The sequence below is a fragment of the Cololabis saira genome, chromosome 15 (genome assembly GCF_033807715.1).
Source record: "Cololabis saira isolate AMF1-May2022 chromosome 15, fColSai1.1, whole genome shotgun sequence".
Classification (NCBI taxonomy): Eukaryota; Metazoa; Chordata; class Actinopteri; order Beloniformes; family Belonidae; genus Cololabis; species Cololabis saira.
In genome coordinates, this window is record NC_084601.1 from 24,840,251 (window position 1) to 24,859,131 (window position 18,881).

An 18,881-nucleotide genomic window follows, 5' to 3' on the forward strand; every position below is an offset into this window, starting at 1 on the left:
GGCAGTAACGTTCCCAGGAGGGAGTCGTTGAGAGCAGTCGGACTTGTTTCGGCTCTAACCACCTTCTATCTGGTCGTCCATGTTGCGGTCAGATACGACCCGAGCATTAAACATTAAGCTGTGCACCAGGAGCCGCTAGCGGCGCTGAGCTCAAGTACACACCGTGCCTCTCACTTGCTGCTTCTTGGGCTCCGGCGACATCTCCTGCGGGATGAACTTGATGGGTCCTTTGATCTGCCTTCTAGACCTCTTGGTGCCATCAGGCAGCGTTTCCATGGCGATGTTGGCTTCGTCGCTGCTCGCCTGGTCACACTCGGAGCATTGCCTGAGAACGACAAAGAAACTGTTGCTGATTTTCGTATTACTGACTGAAATGTTTGTCTTGAAGAAAAGAAAGAATCAAAAACTGAACATCATCCAGCTGATCAGACATGAAGAATCCTCCAATAGAGGGTCTGCATTGACGTCACTTCCCCACTGGACCAGCCCCCTTACTCACACTGAGTGGCAAAACATCAGCAGAAATGGCTGCAACTAGTGGAGAAGACGGGATAACAGCCGATTATCGGCTTAAACTAAAGGCAGTTGGACTTGACAGTGACCCGTACAGTTACCCCAAGAACCAGTGGTCCATGGACATTAATATTTGGCCATGAATCCAGTTTCCTGATATTTATATGTACTTCATTTCTACGCCGGGGAAATACACGAAGCAAAGCTTGAAGGCATACAAACGTCTTGACGCTTGGTCCTACTTCAAGGCAGGATTTGTTGTAGAAATTAAAGTAATGAGGACACCGAACTTTATGATTTGACCGTTTAACTTTGGGTGCCCAAACAAAATGGGAACCTCAAATCCACGTTTCGGTGCCTGGAATCCAGTTGTTTCTGCGAATTGCAGCGATACATTTGTCTCTCTTAAGTTTATTTTTCAGCAGTCTGTAAAACGATAACTCAGATTTCTTGCTAAATCTATCAGTACAGTCGATCGCACAACAGCTCTTTCCCATTTTAGATGTTTTCCAGTTGCTCAAACTGAAAGTTTACGCTGCCACTCAGTCTTTCTGCCACTCAGTGGGCGTAACCCGCTGTGAAGTTGCATCTGTGACGTCATGAGGATTTCCTCTATACCCTGTTTACGGCTTCTTTTTCATTGTTCTGTCCAAACAGGGTTACGGACCACATCCTGACAGGATGAGTGAAGACTAACTGAAGTGCGACCCCCCAGCTCCTGGTGGACCGGTGTCCCCCTCCTCCAGGAGAAGGGGGGGCGTGTGAGGAGCGTTAGTCTCACCAGTAGCTGTTCTTGGTCTTCTTGGGCATCCGGCTGAGCGGCGGCTCCAGGCAGCCCAGGTGGTAGTACAGCTTACACGTGTCACACAGCACCAGCAGGTGCTGGTCCTGGTTCTTCTTACAGATGCCACAGCTGCAGGACAGTGGGAGAAATTTCTCAAGGTTTCTAGGTGTCATTCTGGACAAGAATTTGTGTTGGAAATCACATATACAGCATACAAGGGTAAAAATATCAAAAACAATAGCTCTGTTACACAAAGTAAAAGATTCACTGGATAACAAGGCATTGTATATTTTATACAACACATATATGACCTATTGCATTGAAGTATGGGGAAATGCTTGCAAAAAATATACTCGGTTTATTTTCATTTTACAAAAAAAAGATTAATAGAAAACAATATAGCCATCCTTCAAATCCATTATTCCTTCAGTTAAAACTTTTGAAATTTCTTGAATTCGTGGACCACAGAATTCTGCAAATGATGTGGAAAGCTCATAAGAAAATGTTGCCAATCAATATACAAAAAAAAATTGAAAAAAGAGAAAATAAGTATAACTTAAAAGGAACAGAGATCTTTAAAAAAACAAAATTCAAGACAAAATTAATGGAACGTTGTGTTTCTGTAAAAGGTATCAGTTTATGGAACAATCTGGATAAAGAAGCCAAAGAATGCAAATCAAAAATTACATTTAAAAGAATAATAAAAGCCAGTTTGATGAAGAAATATCATGATAATTGCTAAGTTAGGTGGGTTTTCTTTTTTTTCTCTCTCTTTTTAGCACCAGTGTCATATTTTTTTCTTTGAATCATAAAAGAATACGACTATCTGTGTTTCGAAATTAGCTATTTTGTGTTATTTTATAACTTTGTTGTAGTTTTGTTTTTGTTTGTTTGTTTTTTTAAATTACGTTTATTGGAAAGTGTTTTTTTTTTATTTGCATTTTTTCATTTTTTATTATTACATTAATTGAAATTGGATTTGTTAGGAAAAAGGGACATATAAAATAAGCTTAGTCTCCTTTCTGTTCCCTTTCATTCAAGGAAAGAGATTTGTTGTAATTATATTGAACTGTTTTTTTTTTTTAATGAATGAAACAAAGAATAAAAATGAAATGAGACGTTATGGAGGGTATCCCTCGATGGGGGGGGGGGGGGGGTCCGAGTGTCCGTCAGAGGTGTTCACCTGTAGAGGATGGCTGGCAGGCTGGACGGCTTCCCCGGCGTTCCTCCCTCCTTCTTGCTGGGCTTCCTCTCCTTTGGCGCTTTCAGAATCGCTGGAGTGTTTAATTTCTACGGGGAAAAACGCCAAATTGAACAAAAGCCGCCACGCAGCGTCAAATGGAAATAAAACCTGGACAGAAGAATTTATTTTTTTAACCTGATTTTTTCCCCCATTTTCCCTCCAGTACTCGTACCTAAGTCAGTCCTGGGCATTGCTCCCTCTACCCCCCCGGGAGGCCTAACTGAGCTCAGGTCTCCTTCTTAACCTGAGGAGTGAGCAGCTTCTTTTCACCAGACAGGGTGGGGTTTCTCTGGCCGGACGTAGGATCACGTTATTCTGGCCAGATCCTCCCCCGTCTGGCGTCCCGGCTGGCCAGAGGGGGCAGTTTTCAGCCCACGACTGATGCATGTTTTTGTGAGGGAAGCTCACATTAGTACGGAAGAGTATTAGGGCCAGGCAGGAGAAAAAATAAAAATAATATTTTAGAGGAGGAAGATTTTTTTTCATTATGCACTTCGAGAAAAATGTTGAAATGTCGAGATTAATGTTTAAGTACAATTTCAAGAAAAATGTCGAGATTAATGTTGAAGTACAACTTTGAGAAAAAAGTCCAAATTTCGTGAATAAAGTTGAAATGTTGAGGAAAAAAGGCGAAGTTTCAACTTTATTCACGAAATTTGGACTTTGGACTCTTTCTCTTTCTTTCTGTACTAGAAGTGCATAATGAAAAAAAAATCTTTCTCCTCTAAAATATTATTTTTATTTTGTTCCTGTCTGGCCCTAATACTCTTCCGTAGCACGTGGCTTTGTCTTACAGATGTAATTAAGAGTGACATGACACGTGGTTCTGTGGTGCTTAGCAACTCTGATCCCCTAAACAATGCCAGCCAAAGCTGTAAACTTACAAAACACCAAAGTTGTGTGAGACGACACAAAAAAGAGGAAACGTGTCATGTGAGGCAGGTGCAAGACGGCGGTGGATAGTCGTTCATTCTCATCTGAATCTCAGCGACGGTGCTGCCATGAAGGTTAATTAGAAAATTTATCTCTCAGGACGGAGTCTGTCACCAAACAGACAAGGTTTTCCCGGAGGACGCTCTAATCGGAGCAGGCCTGCTCCACCTGCGGTGTTGGGGCGGCCCTGCAGGGAGGCCTGATAGATGGGGGGTCAGGTGACCCCGCGCCAGGCCCGGGTGAGGCTATCTCCTCAAGCTGAACGGAGAAAACCACAGGAGAGGGTCTCTTCTGCCGATATGGAGCGGCTGCCGTCGTGTTTATCAGACGGATGAAGTTTGCAGGAGCAGATTAGGAATGTTGACGAGGAGCGGTCGAGTAAAGAGGCTTTCAGCCGTCTGGCTTCCCGGCAGATGGCTTTATCTTCAGGGAAAACTCAGGGAATCAGAAGAATGCAGGTACACACTGTACAGAAGAGTATTAGGGCCATGCAGGAGAAAAAATATTTGAGAGGGGAAGATTTTTTTTTATTGTGCACTTCGAGAAAAATGTTGAAATGTTGAGATTAATGTTGAAATATAATTTCAAGAATAAAGTTGAAATTTTGACTTTTTTCTCAACATTTTGACTTTTTTCTCGAAGTGCATAATGAAAAAAAATATTTTTATTTTTTTCCTGGCTGGCCCTAATACTCTTCCGTACACACTGAGCATGCTCTGTGGTTCAGAATATTTTCACCATTGTAAAGTAAAATACTGAATATGAAGCAGTTTGGGGAGGTACAGACTTTTCGTTTTAGTAGCTTTGTCCGCTTTGTCAAAAACCGCAGACATTTGTCAGTTTTCTGGTTTGGAACATTTGCATCTGTGTTAACACAATGCCAAGCTCCACCAACAACCGTGTTTGGATTAATCGGGGCTCGCCGCGTTAGTTCTGGCCCATATTCAGAGACACAGTAGCAACACACTCGTCAGGAACCTGTGCATGACGTCCAGTTCTTCTTATGGCGCTTTTCCACTAGCACCTACTCAGCCGACTCGCCTCGCCTTGGTTCTTTCCCACTAGGGGTCTAAAGTGCAGAGTAGATACTTTTTCTGTTTCTACTCTGCTGAGGTTCTAAGCGGCTGAGTCGGCCCTGGATCTGACGTCATCACACTACAGGCCACCGATTGGTCGGGGGGTTGGAGTCAGACGTCTGAGTCAGGAGGCGGAAATCAGAGAAAGAGCGACTCTGACGGCTTCTTGTTCATTTTATTCGACAGTCAATGGCAGCAAAAGTCTGTTTGATGATCAAACTCTGAGGTGCAGATGTTCATAAACCTGGTGGCTGAGGAGAGAATTAAAAAGGGATGTAGACGGGCGATAAGGAACGACCAGATCTACCAGGAGCTCTGTCACTTCATAGCTGCTCACGGCTCCAGCTGACTTTTCAGCAGCGCCGAGACAAACAAACAAACAAAAAAAAAGGTGTTGCCGCTTGAAGCTTCTCTCACTCTCATTTTTTAACTTGATATCAAAACACAAGCCACAGACCCAGCAGCACATATATCATCTCCTCCAGGTTGTACATCTTTAGTGTTGTTGTCTTCTATGTTTAGATCACACAATCAAATACGTCACAGCAGCTTCGCTCCAACCTCCTACTTCTGCTCCAGGTGCTGAATTGTTATGGAAAAGAAACCAGGCCAAGTTGAGTTGAGCCGAGTAGGTCCTAGTGGAAAAGCACCATTAGACCACATCTAGGTCAGTGGCGAAAAAAAAATGTCAAAAAATAAGTGTTCAAATATGTAAGTTGTGTTTACATTTCATTGAATCAGCCTCTTATCACAGGTCACAGACGCGACTTTCTTCTCATTCATTCCTGCAGCTTCACAGTAACAGTGCAGAAGCTAAGCGTCTATGGGAAGCTGGAGTGGGTTGTTCCACTGCAGCCAAACAGACCGTCATTGGGCAAATGCTCGGTTTTGTCCCGCCCATCGGAAGCTCAGCTTCTCTGGGGGTCTATGGGGCAGTGGGCGTGGCCTCGGCTGGCCTGGAAGCTGCGCTTCTGCATGATGATTGGATGAACTGTCTGAGGCTTAATCCCTTTCTGATTGACAGCGAAATGAGCGAATCAGCGATCTTGAGATATAAACACTGCCGGAGAAGTTTTGTAGCTTCATTCCGTCATTCCGAGTTGATCTGGAGAGTTTGGAAATCCTCGTAGTGACTTTTGTCTTTGTTAAAACGATAAGCGACACACTCAGCAACTTGTTTCTGGTGTTTGGAGACTGCACTGGTGTTATTGGAGACTCTGTTGCTCTACAGTTATTGTCCCCGTAGAGCAGCGGGTGCTGCTGTGAGCCGCTCCACCGTTGCAAAGCATTCACAGCCGGAACGGAGGGTAGAATTCACACACAAATAAACTGACTCAATTTATGATGTAGGGCGAAAATGAGCTTCCCCTCCTTAAAAGACCAGCAGCCGCCACTGGTCTAGGTGGATCTGCAGAGTTCTGGTTCCAGTTAGCCTCCGGTGGATTCTCAATCAGCCCTGGGTTGTTTGTTACGGACGGAAACTGCTGCCGTCCAGCAGCACTTGGGAAATGTCTCATGAGTGAAGTTGACAGGAGTGTTAAAACTTCCGGAACAAAAGCGCAGCCTGAACTGGATGACTGATGACGGTCCCAGCTGGGGACATCAATTATTGCTGCAGATGCAAAGGCAGGATGACAAATAGAAGACGAAAATGTGGCAGATAGATGACACAAAAGCATGCAGCGCCTTGACTGATGTTACTACTTATACTGTTCGTGTTCATAATTAGGTGATTTATGCCGGTCATTGCAGAATCACTGCCAGTCTCCCACATAGCCGTCCTTTATGGAACCATATTAACGTCGTTTGGCCATTTATCTACAGTGCTCCTTCTCCCGGAGACTGCACTTTTAATTTAGTGTTTTATGGATTTAACTCGAATTATTTCATACACATAATGTAAAACCTTCAGAGAGAAGGCCTTTCTTTGGTTCCGTCATGGATAAAAGACTCAGGTCAAGAGCCAAGTTCCTCCATGCAGAAAAAAGAAGCGTTAGCTGCAATAAAACTGTTTGGTTATTTAAAATGGCTTGATAAGTATCGGCTTTTTTAAGACAACAGAAAATTAATTTAGCACGTTTACAAGTGATCTAATCTCTGCTATCAACAGACACAAACATGTTCCAGTTATGACACAGTGCTGACTTTCGTTATTTGCCTTGTCAACAACAGAAGTCATATTGGTGAGAGCAGACAAAGTAGTGACACCAGTTCAGATGAGTTGACCACACCTGATATTCCTGACATTTAGCACCACAATAAAAAAAACTAAACATCTTCTCAACCTTGTTCTCCTTGATCTCCTTGATCTTTGCATGTTTTGCAGAGAAAGACGTGCCAGCGGTATGAGAAATGATCTCAGACTGTCCAAGAAGAACTGGACAACTCTTCTGCCGAGTCACTGGCAGGTTTCACAGAGTTCGGCTAGAAGCCCGGGTTTTGAGGTGGACAAAGCCACATCAGCTTGACTTCACTTCTCCAACTTCGTTTGATCCAAAAATGGGGAAGTGAAACACCTCTGTTACCAAAACACAGCTATTACAGCTTGGCCTAGCTCATGCTAACCTATGACACTAACTAACGAGACCTTGCATTCATTCTGACCCAATCTGTCCATCTGTCCTCATTTCTGATGTTGGTACCACCACCAACATCCAAAACTGGAGCTGACACAGCGGTCTGCTAGGGTGACTGGGCGCTAGAGTAAACTAGAGATGCACCGATCGATCGGCAACCGATCGGGATCGGCCCGATAACGCCCCTATCGGTTTTGATCGGTGTTTCTCAAAATAATAGTTCGAAACTGGCCGATCCGGATACGTTTACAACAACAACCTGCTGCCAGCGCGTGCGTTCCCAGATCTCAGACCCAGGTGTCCTGAGGAGGCGTCACCAGTATGGGAATTTTACAATGTCCGAATAGGACAACAAATTTGCAAAGTGTGAGCAAAGGAGATACCCCGAGGAGGAATGTTACAAAATAATTTCAACACAACGAAGCTGATAAGACATTTGAAAGTTTCTGACATCAAGGACGATATTGAGTTGTCAAGGTTGGCTGCTGCTAACGCAGAGGAAGAACAGGAGGTGCAGCAACGCCGCTAACTCTGCTGTAACAGAGACCTATAAACGACAGCAAGAAAAATAAAGAACTACATCCTAAGGCAATGGATTCATAAGCCTTGACCATCAGCCGTTTGTCGTTGTAGAAGACATGGGGTTTAAACGCGTCGTTAGCAGCTTGGATCCACAGTACGCCTTGCCGAGTCGTAATTATTTCACTGATGAATGTCCGCCGGAGTTTTACCAAACTATGTACAGTCACGTCCAAAGCCTCATGCAGGACGACAGTCGTGTCAGTCGCTTCACCAGTGACATTAGGAGTTCTAGTGTGGAGCGTTTCCTCACACACGGCGGATGCTTTCGCTAAAGCTTTCACAAAGCTTAGTAATTCAGAATTAATTTTTTATTTTAAGATTGAATTCCTCTTTCCACAGGAAAACTAAGGTTTATAGTTTACAACTTGTATCAACTTTTAGAGAGTGACATGTCTGCTGTTGTCTGTGTTGCTGCACATGTTGTACATAATTATTACCACAGGAAAGCTGAAGCTGGTAATCTACACTAACTCTTTGTGAGCCGAGTCTAAGTCGTCTCTAAAGGGCTGAGTATGGTTCTGCGTCACACACACGCAGAGCACACGGCGCACCCGTGACACCGTCACGAACTGTTCAGACTTCTCCGTCTCTCCATTTGGTCGCGGTGCAGTACCCCCCGCGGCCACTAGTTAGCGATCTTTTTCTGAATGGTTTATCCGACTTTTTCCGGTCACAGTAAATCAAAGAAATAAGGACAACTATTGTGCAAAAAACAAAAACAAAAAAAATCACACATAAACGAAGAAAAAAGCCCTGGAAGTTCACTACTGCTTCAAACCGGAAACCGGAAATGCTTCGCTTTCAAACGAACCAATCACAGCCCTCTCGGTCTGCGTGTGGACGGCGTCTCCTCGACGCGTAGTTACAATTTTCGGGAGGTGCACGTCACTGACGGCGCATGTGACGGCGTGTCCTCTGCGTGTACAAAAACCACACGCCGTAGACACGGCGTCGTTTCGACGCAGAAGTATAATTCAGCCTTAAGAGTCTCTAGGGTGAAATATTGCAAATCAGCCTAAAATAAAACAGTCAATTCATGATACTTTCTCATCTCCTAATTTTTAGACCTAATAATACAATGTCAGTGTTGAGTACATGAGAAAACAATATTTACGAATTTAATGGATTTCACGCTGTGACCTGCAATATCAGGCAGATACTGATCGCCGGTGCATCTCTAGAGTAAACCGGGCTAAAGAGGCGGTGGGGTTGGTGGTACCTGTCCCAGGATTCCCCCCAGCAGAGTCCACATGGCCTGGCCTTCACCCCGCAGCTCTCCGTTCACGTTCAGCAGCTCCTCCAGGAACTCGCAGAGCTGCAGGAAATGGAAAAAGACATTGTATGAAATCACATATGAACATGAAATTAAAAAAAACTAACAGCTTGTGGGTTTAGGTCACGGTCTTGAGTTTAGATCTCATCATGTCTGAAACTGACTCACAGAACCAGGTCAAGACACCACCAGCATATAGAACTCCACACGTTTCACGACGTTCGTTTTAGGGAAACTTACCAACGAGTCAGGCTGAATCGACCTTTTGCCCTTTGTTTTTATTTGTTATGCACATCAAAACTTACTCAAAAATGGCCAACTCATGCTTTGTACAATTTTGTGCTTTGAATTCTGATCTTAAAAAAATCAGAATTCAAAAAATTATTTCTGCAAACATTTTTTGCATAAATCTCAAGTTTTAAATCTCAAAACATTAGCACTTCTTAAAGTATAAATTTGTTCCCCCCCCTAAATAATTCATTTCTATTTAGGGATTAATACAGTATTTTGGAATATGAATTTTAATATCTGCAAGTTCATAAAAATTTGAATTTAAGGATTTGGTTCCTAAAAGTCTATAAGAATTTCAAATTTATGAATATTTTCTCCATTTTCATGTAAAAGTAAGAACTCTCAAACTTGAGAATTTACTCTGAAAAGTCTGAAATACTAAGATTTATCTTGAAATATATTGAGTCTATAAAGTCTCTGTTGTTGAGAAAAACATTTTTAAATCAAATCAAGCAAATTTTGAATATTTTTCTTAAAAATATGCATATTTAAGAAGTCACTGTTTTTATATTCATCACCTTTAACTTGTGAGTTTATTAAACAAGAATTTCTTATTGAACATCTTCAACTGTTGTACCTTTTGATTTCTTTTTGTTTAAAAAGTATTTATGACTTCATAAATTTAAGAGAAACTGGCCTGTGGAAATTTGCTGATTTAAAGGTTCAGCATATCTTCACTTTCTTGCAAATTTATGGAATCAGAATTTATGAAATTTTCCTCCTAAATGTGTAAGTTAACAGTGTTAGAATGTCATTTTCTTTTGTTAAATTTGCACTTTAGAACTTTATTAGCACAGGAATGTGCACATTTCTGGTTTAAAGGTTTTTTCTCAAAGAATTAAGTTACCATTTGTCTTTTTACTTCAAAATCTGCAACGTTAGAAACTCAAAAATGGATAGAATTAATAAAAAATACATTTTTTTAAGTCATATGTCCAAATTTGTTGTCACGTTGTGAACTTGAAAATACAGACCTTCGAAGTTCTTGGCAAAATTTTAATTAGCAAGTTTATAAAGTCTGAAAATGTTTTTTGTATATTGACCAGTTTAAAACCTCAAATTTAAAAAATCAAAAATAAGGTAAAACAGTCAAAACGTTTTTGTTTTTTTAAGGAAGTTTGTAAATTAAGAATTACTGAATTATAAACTCAGAAATGTGTTTTATTGTACATTTTCATTTTATCTTTTAAAGAAAGATCAAATTTGAGTTAATCCAATTCAATAATCGCAGATCAATAATCACAGGGTTTTTTTTTTTTTATAAAATGTCACCCTTCCCTATGTTATTTATTTTGTTTATTTATTTGTGAAATGGCCCTGATACACTACCGTAATGACTGGATCTTGTTTTTAGGACATGGTGGACCAGATTTTAGAAAAACAGCTACTAGCAGAAACTGATAAAACACAAATCGGTTATTATTTATTAACCAGAACTTTTCTTGACGGCCTTTATTTTTTTGCAGGTTTTTAAAAATGTCACCAAGACTTTTTATGTGGTTTTTCTTGCTCAAAGATCAAGAACCAGGAAGCTCTGCCTTCATTTTAGGTTTACTTTAGTAGCCAGATAACAAAGATAGCAGTAAAGCCAAAGAACAGATCTCTTTTGTTTAGCTCGTCCTGGTCTCAAATACTACGGAAGAGTATTAGGGCCAGGCAGGAGAAAGAATATTTGAGAGGGGAAGAATTTTTTTTATCTGGCACTTTCAGAAAAAAGTCGAAATGTCGAGAATAATGTTGAAATACAATTTTGAGAAAAAGGTCGAAATGTCGAGATTAATGGTGAAATACAATGACAAGAATAAAGTCGAAATTTCGTGAATAAAGTCGAAATTTAGAGAATAAAGTTGAAATACAATTTGGTGAATAAAGTGGAAATGTCTCCTCTGGCCCATCAAATCCAGTTAGCAGACTGACTGACAGCTATGCAGCAGCAGCCGTAACTAACTAACTAACTTACATCCTTGGAGTGTAACGTTAAGGGTACGTTTCTGAAGTTATGCAACTGCATATGTGTGATAAGTTCATTTGATATGTTAATGTGATACGAAATTTTGAAATTTTTTCTCAACATTTCGACTTTTTTCTCAAAAATTTGACTTTTTTTCTCGAAATTGTACTTAAACATTAATCTCGACATTTCAACTTTTTTCCCGACATTTCAACTTTTTTCTCGAAGTGCACAATGAAAGAAAAATCTTCCTCCTCTAAAATATTATTTTTATTTTTCATCTGCCTGTCACTAATAAACTTCCGTACAAATACGCTGCTGCGCATAAAGCTGGAAGATTTTTTCTTAAATACTTCTTTTTATATTGCTCTTTTAAGATACAATCATTTCATGACAGGATGTAAAAATGACAACTTTATGGGCAACAGTGTAGCTTGTATCAGAGTAAAGCAGAGTTGTCCATGAGTTCCTCCTCCGAGGTTTTTCTCCGAGGCAGGAGCCAGAAAAGCCCGACTCAGCAGCACAATTAGCAGCCAGCCCATTAATAACGCTCAGCACACGTCCCACGGCTGTACGCAACATTAACTCCCTGACTCCTGCTCTGCCGTTGTCTTCCTCATGTTGACAGATGGAGCAACAACACTTTACAAAAAGGTCACATGTTTGAGAAGAGAGCAAGAAATATAATCATATTAAAATGTTAATACCCCTATGTTCATCTCTCAGTGTATAAATAAAATAAAAATCATCTGATCACTATTATGTCAATGTGTTTCTGGACATTAAGACCAAACATCTCCACTTTGGTCTCATACTGTATGTCCACAGGTACGGAAGAGTATTAGGGCCATGCAGGAGAAAAAATATTTGAGAGGGGAAGATTTTTTTTTATTGTGCACTTTGAGAAAAAAGTCAAAATGACGAGAAAAAAGTCAAAATGACGAGAAAAAAGTCAAAATTTTGCCTTTCTTCTCAACATTTCAACTTTATTCACGAAATGTTGACTTTTTTCTCGACATTTTGACTTTTTTCTCGAAATTGTACTAAAATATTATTTTTATTTTTCTCCTGCCTGGCCCTAATACTCTTCCGTACCACAGGACATCGTTCCAGAATGATCTTGTTATGTTTTTACACAGAGAGGAAAATCATCATGTTTCAACCTTTAATTTTAGTTTTTAAAAACGGCCTTTTCCTGCTACGATATCAACTTGTGTTGAGCTACGACTAAGCAACCTTCTTTGGACATTTTTGTGGACCTTCACCAGTTGGAGACACGAACTCCGAGTTACCGAGGAAACAATACATCAAACAAAAGACATGTAATTTAATCATCATTGGACCGTTTCTATGTTTTAAATTGTAAACCCACATTTCTGGACAGTCACTGAAGGCCACAGTTGAGAGACATGAGCTAGCGGGATATTTTGTGTCCTCTACAGTGTCTTAGCCGGATCACTTCAGGGTTCCTGGGCTGCGATCAGAAAAGAACCCCTCAAAGGTCCTAGTCCTCCTGGGAGCTCCCCGGCACCACCTAGCAACGCAGCCCCCCGCAGAAGCCCCCCCAGCATGGACACGTGCTGACTCTAACATTTCTGTCCCAGCTCTGCAGCTCACAGCCTCCAACAGCCTCCAACATTACAAGCAGCACCAGAAATAGTTGGGACAACGTTGAGAATCCCCAAACTTCTGGTTCTTAAAGTAAATTTCTGTTTTATCGTTATCAGAGTCTAGAGCAGGTCAGCCTTGTCGTCTGTAAATGTGTTACATAAATAACATTTGATCTTGACCTTGGGGGTGCCCCGATGAGAACCTTCACATTCAAAGTCTCGTCTCGAGTTTCTCCGTTTGGTCCGGCGGGATGTAAAAAGATCAGAAATTAACAAAACTCGGAAATGAGAATTGTTACAATATTTTTTTGGAAACATGGAGGTTTTTTTAAATTCCATCCATAGGGGCACTGCAGCTCTACGGAAGAGTATTAGGGCCAGGCAGGAGAAAAATAAAAATGTCCTATATTTTAGGAGGAAGATTTTTTTTTTCATTATGCACTTCGAGAAAAAAGTCGAAATGTCGAGAAAAAAGTCGAAATGTCGAGATTAATGTTGAAGTACAATTTCGAGAAAAAAGTTGAAATGTTGAGAAAAAAGTCAAAATGTCGAGAAAAAAGTCGAAATGTCGAGATTAAAGTTATTCTATGCAACTTCTGAGAGCTAGCAAGATTTGAAAGTGGCGCCTCCTCTAAGCCCCGCCCCCCCCCGCCCCCACACAAGAGCGCTCCGTCCAAAGCCACGCCCCCACAAACACGAACGCGCATACGATTATTAAACATTTTGGACAGCACATTTACAGCAAAACTACCCCATGTCTCATTCACCTGTAAGCAAGGCCGGTTTTAGGGGGGGGGGGCAGGGGGGGGCTGTGCCCACCCAAACGTGCATCCTGCCCACCGGCGTCTCCATCCCGGAGAGCGCCGGTGCGGCTGGCGGAGCGCTGCGGTGACGTGCAGGCTCTAGAGCCACGGCTACGGCGTACCCTACGGCGTACCCTACGGCGTACCCTACGGCGTAGCTGTGGCAACAGAGCCTGCACGGCACCGCAGCGCTCCGCCAGCCGTGCCGTGCACCGGTGCTCTCCGCTCTCGCCGTGATGGAGACGCCTCCATCCCCACGGACCCCCATACAGCTTCCGAGCCGGAGCTGCTGCGGCTCTTCACGGCTGCGGCGGCTCTTCGTGTCCCCGCTGGCGGCTGCTGCAGGAGCTGCTGCTGGGCAGAGAGTCCTGGGCTCCGTGGCAGAGGGGAGGGAGGGGGGTTACACTGGGACACTGTGAGCCCAGGAGGAGCCGTGGGAAGTGGACACGGGGGGGGGGGGGTCTGGAAGCGAGTGCGCGCATGGGACAGGGTGGGGGGGCGTGGTTTAAAATGAAGGCATCTGATTGGTTCTTTCCCTTCCTGGACCTGGACCAATCCGTATCATTCGGACTGAATGGGCGGGGCTTAGAGGTGCCTCTTTCAAAATTGCTTGCTAGCTCTTCCACATCAGGGAGAATACCTTTAATGTTGAAGTACAATTTCGAGAAAAAAGTCGAAATGTCGAAGATTAATGTTGAAATACAATTTCGAGAAAAAAGTCAAAATGTTGAGAAAAAATTTCAAAATTTCAACTTTATTCTTGAAATTATATTTCAACATTAATCTCAACATTTCCACTTTTTCCTCGAAGTACACAATGAAAAAAAAATCTTCCCCTCTAAAATATTTTTTCTCCTGCATGGCCCTAATACTCTTCCGTAGCAACTCAGACGTCAGCAACGCGTGACTGCCCCGAGATCTAAATCTGAAATTTGGAGAACTTATTCAAAACTCCAACGGCAGGATGCTGCTTAACTTTTCACTAGTTGTCCAAGCGTTCATGCGACTGACTCGACTGTACCGACATGAAGACAGGACTACCTAAATCTGACGGCTGGCCTGTGAAGGCCGGTGGGGAAAATGCTTTGCCTCATGTCTCGTATCTATGGAGCCAAACGTGAATGTTCTATTTGCCTCCGATTCCCTTGAAGCTCTGCGATCCAAGCCACATATTTCCCTCATTAACATTTTTCTGGCATATTTTTGGTTGCAGTCCACATGAACTCTTTGAGCTTTCTCTCGTGAAGCAATAAACCAAAGGTAATGAGAGTTGTGCCGACAACCAGTCGGTTACACTGCTCTGTAGAATCTCATCAAATCTGGTTAAATGTTGTTCAAAGGGAAGTCAAAATCTGAAATGTGGTGTGCTGAGAGGGTTGAACAGTTCCCAGGACAGTTCCCAGGACAGTTCCCAGGAGTGTTCCCAGCAGATAAATCACTCACTAGGTGGGTTTCCAGCTGGGAATCTGTCAGGACTCTGTCAGGACTTTTTCCTGCTTTTTTTTTCAACTTGTTTTTATTGTAGCACTTTGAGATTTGCTTCAAATATAAAGTACGTTATAAATAAAATGTGTTATTGTTATTATTATTATTATTATTATTATTATTATTATTATTATTATTATTATTACTACAATGCCTCAGGTGGTCGCCACCTTGTCTTCCTTTTCTTACAGGCCCAACTGTTTCTGATTTGAGGTCATATATCTGATTTTATGTTCCGAGGAATGTTTTATCGAGGTTAACATCTTATACAATTTAAAAATAACTGCTAGAAACATGCTCAGACGATTATTTCCTCTGGTTCAGCTCGTGTCCAGACCTGGCCTCTGAACCTGCCCTCCGAAGGACCGGCCGCTCCTCACCTTGTTGTACTCCACATGCAGCTTGTCCTGCTCGCTCTCCAGTTTGTCTTTGAGGTTCTTCTGCTCGGAGATGTTGTCCTGGATCTGGATCATTCGCATGTTCCGCTCTGAATAACAATGGCACAAAAATCAATGCTGTGATCACAATCTATGTACAGGAAAACGCAGACGGGCGAGAGCACTGATGGATGATAAGATCAATGAAAAAGTCCTTTTAACTTTCTGGAAATTATAGCTACAAACACAATTAAAAGTTGGTAGTACCACCTCTTTCACTATTGAGTAAGAACAACCTCAGACGAACAACAACGTCGAAGTTTTAATCACATTTCCATTAACGAAATGGAATACAATGCCAAGAGGGAAAGACATCAGCGATGGTCTTATCTGAGGAATAAAACTGCATCTGAACAAACCACAGGATTCTGCAACGATGTCCTGTGGACAGATGAGACCAAAGAGGACGTCTGGCCTCAAGTCCAGCACCCTGTTGGTAGAACTAAAGACAGAGCCGGCCCAAGGCATAAGTGAAATAAGCAGCTGCTTAGGGCCCCGTGACCACTAGGAGGCCCCCAAGAGTTAAAAAAATAAATAAAATAAAAAAATACAATTATTTTTTTATGTGTGAGTGATGATTCTACGGAAGAGTATTAGGGCCAGGCAGGAGAAAAATAAAAATAATATTTTAGAGGAGGAAGATTTTTTTTTTTTATTGTGCACTTCGAGAAAAAAGTGGAATGTCGAGATTAATGTTGAAGTACAATTTCGAGAAAAAAGTCGAAATGTATTTCCACTTGATTCTCGAAATTTCAACTTTATTCACGAAATTGTATTTCAATATTAATCTCAACATTTCGACTTTTTACTCGAAATTGTATTTCAACATTAATCTCGACATTAAGTGCATAATATAAAAAAAATCTTACTCTTCATACTCTTCCGTATGATTCATACATTATCAAAGGTATGTTATTGTACAAAAACACAATAATTAATATTATTACATAAACAATATTATGTTAACAGACTAGAGTAGATACTGCCTCTCGGCTCCAGAGCTCCACTGGTCATGTGTTCATTCAACCCTGCATCGTGGACGGCACTTTGCATCTGAGGAGTAGGTTGAAGGCCCACCATGTCGCAAAAACTGACTTTCCACCTCTGTTCATTTACATCATTATTTAAGTATTTGTTTGATTTTATTTGTTTATTCTATTGAATAATGTCTGTTTTTGTACATTTGAATGTATTCTTATATGGAAAACATATTGGCGAGGTACAGTTTATCTAAGTTGAGTGATTTTAATTATAGTTCTAGTTTTTGTAGTACTTTGTTGTTGCACTTAATTGTTGTTGTTCCACTGCAAATTGTTGTTGCATATTGCTGTTGCAGTTTATTTAAAAACAAAAATAAAGTAGATAATGTGTTTACAGTAAATGGTTTATAAATGATCTATTTGCTTATTTTGTTTCTTTTAGTAGGCCTACACTGTATATGACACTCAGTATCACACTTAGTACTATATCACTTTAAATATTAAGTGTAAATCAACCCCAGGTAGCTGAATTTGCTACCATTTCAGATTAAAAACCATGGATGGGTAAAAACATGCCCCCTTTCCAATCAGAACCCTTCCCAACCCCCAGACGTTAAGAGGAATTGGATAAAGCCGATCAAACGCATTTTCCATGTAAACTTCAATTCGGAATTACTATTTCCATGTAAACTTGAAGGAAAATAGTTTAATTCTGAATTATTTAATTCGTAATAATTCATTCCGAATTAAAAAACATAATGTAACCGTGTCCAATAATCAGTATTATTGGCAGTAATAGAGGGCCCCAAAATTACATTTTGCTTGGGGCCCCACGGAGGCTTGGGCCGGCCCTGACTAAACACCTAGAGCTCATTATCAGGCAGGGTGGTGGAGGGGTGATGGTTTGAGTTTTTAGTGATCTCCATCAAAGCAGCACCTCTCAGAATAACTGAAGAATAAAATAATCAAGGTTTTTGAATACCCTAACCCAAAATAGGTAACAACATTCACTTGGACCTAGAGAATCACAATTACATGCCTACACATCTGAAAAAATGCTGTATTGCTTCAGATGCATATCAATAAATGACAATACATGAAGCAAAACACAAGTTTGTAAAATATACAGATAAGTATCACATCTTAAGCTTTCACTCGAGCAGCTCTGAAGGAGAGGAGATAAAAATGAGTAAAAGAAAGAAGGCTACAGTTCTGAAAACTAGACCATCCAAACGGTGGATCTCCTCCTGCAGACAGAAACCACCAACTGGTCCCGGCTATGGTGCGGTCACTCAAAAGGAATCAGAACCAAGGACAGGGTCCAGAAGGATGGGATTTACTGCTATGCTTCACTTCTCACCACCATTGTCAGAAAATTGGGCTCAAACATTTGCAACTGTTCCACTCATTATAGAAATCTCTGCTTTTAACCGTGAAGAAAAGATCAGGACTTTGATAAGGTTCCTGTAGCAGAACAGCTCCCTCTGGAAGTGGCTAAGCTCAAAAAGCTGGTTTATTTATTTAGAATGAACTCATTTTTTTATTTTGTATTTTAAAAAGGCCCCCGTGTACAATAAGTCTACAAATAACTACCACACAAGGACCTCTTAACTTTTACAGCCTTTAAAAGCTGCAAGAAAAAGTGTATACTGCTCTCACCTCATACCACGTCTACGGAAGATTATTAGGGCCAGGCAGGAGAAAAATAAAAATAACATTTTAGAGGAGGAAGATTTTTTTTTCATTATGCACTTCTAGAAAAAAGTCGAAATGTCGAGAAAAAAGTCAAAATGTCGAGGTTAATATTGAAGTACAATTTCGAGAAAAAAGTTGAACTGTTGAGAATAATGTTGAAATACAATTTCAAGAAGTCGTAATTTCACCTTTTTTCTCAACATTTCAACTTTATTCACGAAATTTCGCCTTTTTTCTCAACATTTCGACTTTTTTCTCGAAATTGACACAAAGGCTTCTTCTGTTGTTCTGTTTGATAATTCCGCCACACAATGTTTCTGAAAGCAGTTCTATCAGCATTCTGGGAGGTGATTGGTCCTTACAGTCATCATAAACTGCCAATACTTGCTGTTGAATCTCAATATAATACTAGTATTAATATGCTGCATAACTACACAGTTATAAAATTCATGCAACAGCTCAAAAAACAGTTTTAAAATCACTAACCCAAATTGATATCGGAATCGAATCTGATCGAATCAAATCCTGATAATCGATTCTGAATCTTAAGAATCGGAATCGAATCGATTCTTGACATTTGAATCATCCCCAGCCCTAGTGAAAACCTTTCCAGATTGTAAACCCACTCTCAAACTTGAGTTACGTCAGA

The 18,881-nt window shown here is 41.0% G+C and overlaps 1 protein-coding gene across 3 annotated transcripts in view; it reads right to left on the bottom strand.

The window, feature by feature from the left end:
- phf14 (PHD finger protein 14) overlaps positions 1–18,881 on the bottom strand; it is a 118,762-nt gene that overhangs the window by 76,273 nt on the left and 23,608 nt on the right. For 2 of the 3 annotated variants that reach the window (XM_061741156.1, XM_061741158.1), the window contains exons 10-14: positions 15,501–15,607; positions 8,927–9,022; positions 2,481–2,587; positions 1,295–1,426; positions 163–325 (exon numbers count right to left, since the gene is read on the bottom strand). In XM_061741156.1, coding sequence (XP_061597140.1) covers positions 163–325; positions 1,295–1,426; positions 2,481–2,587; positions 8,927–9,022; positions 15,501–15,607 — 605 coding nt within the window. The remainder of the gene's footprint in view (positions 1–162; positions 326–1,294; positions 1,427–2,480; positions 2,588–8,926; positions 9,023–15,500; positions 15,608–18,881) is intronic. The other variant, XM_061741157.1, reaches the window with a different exon arrangement.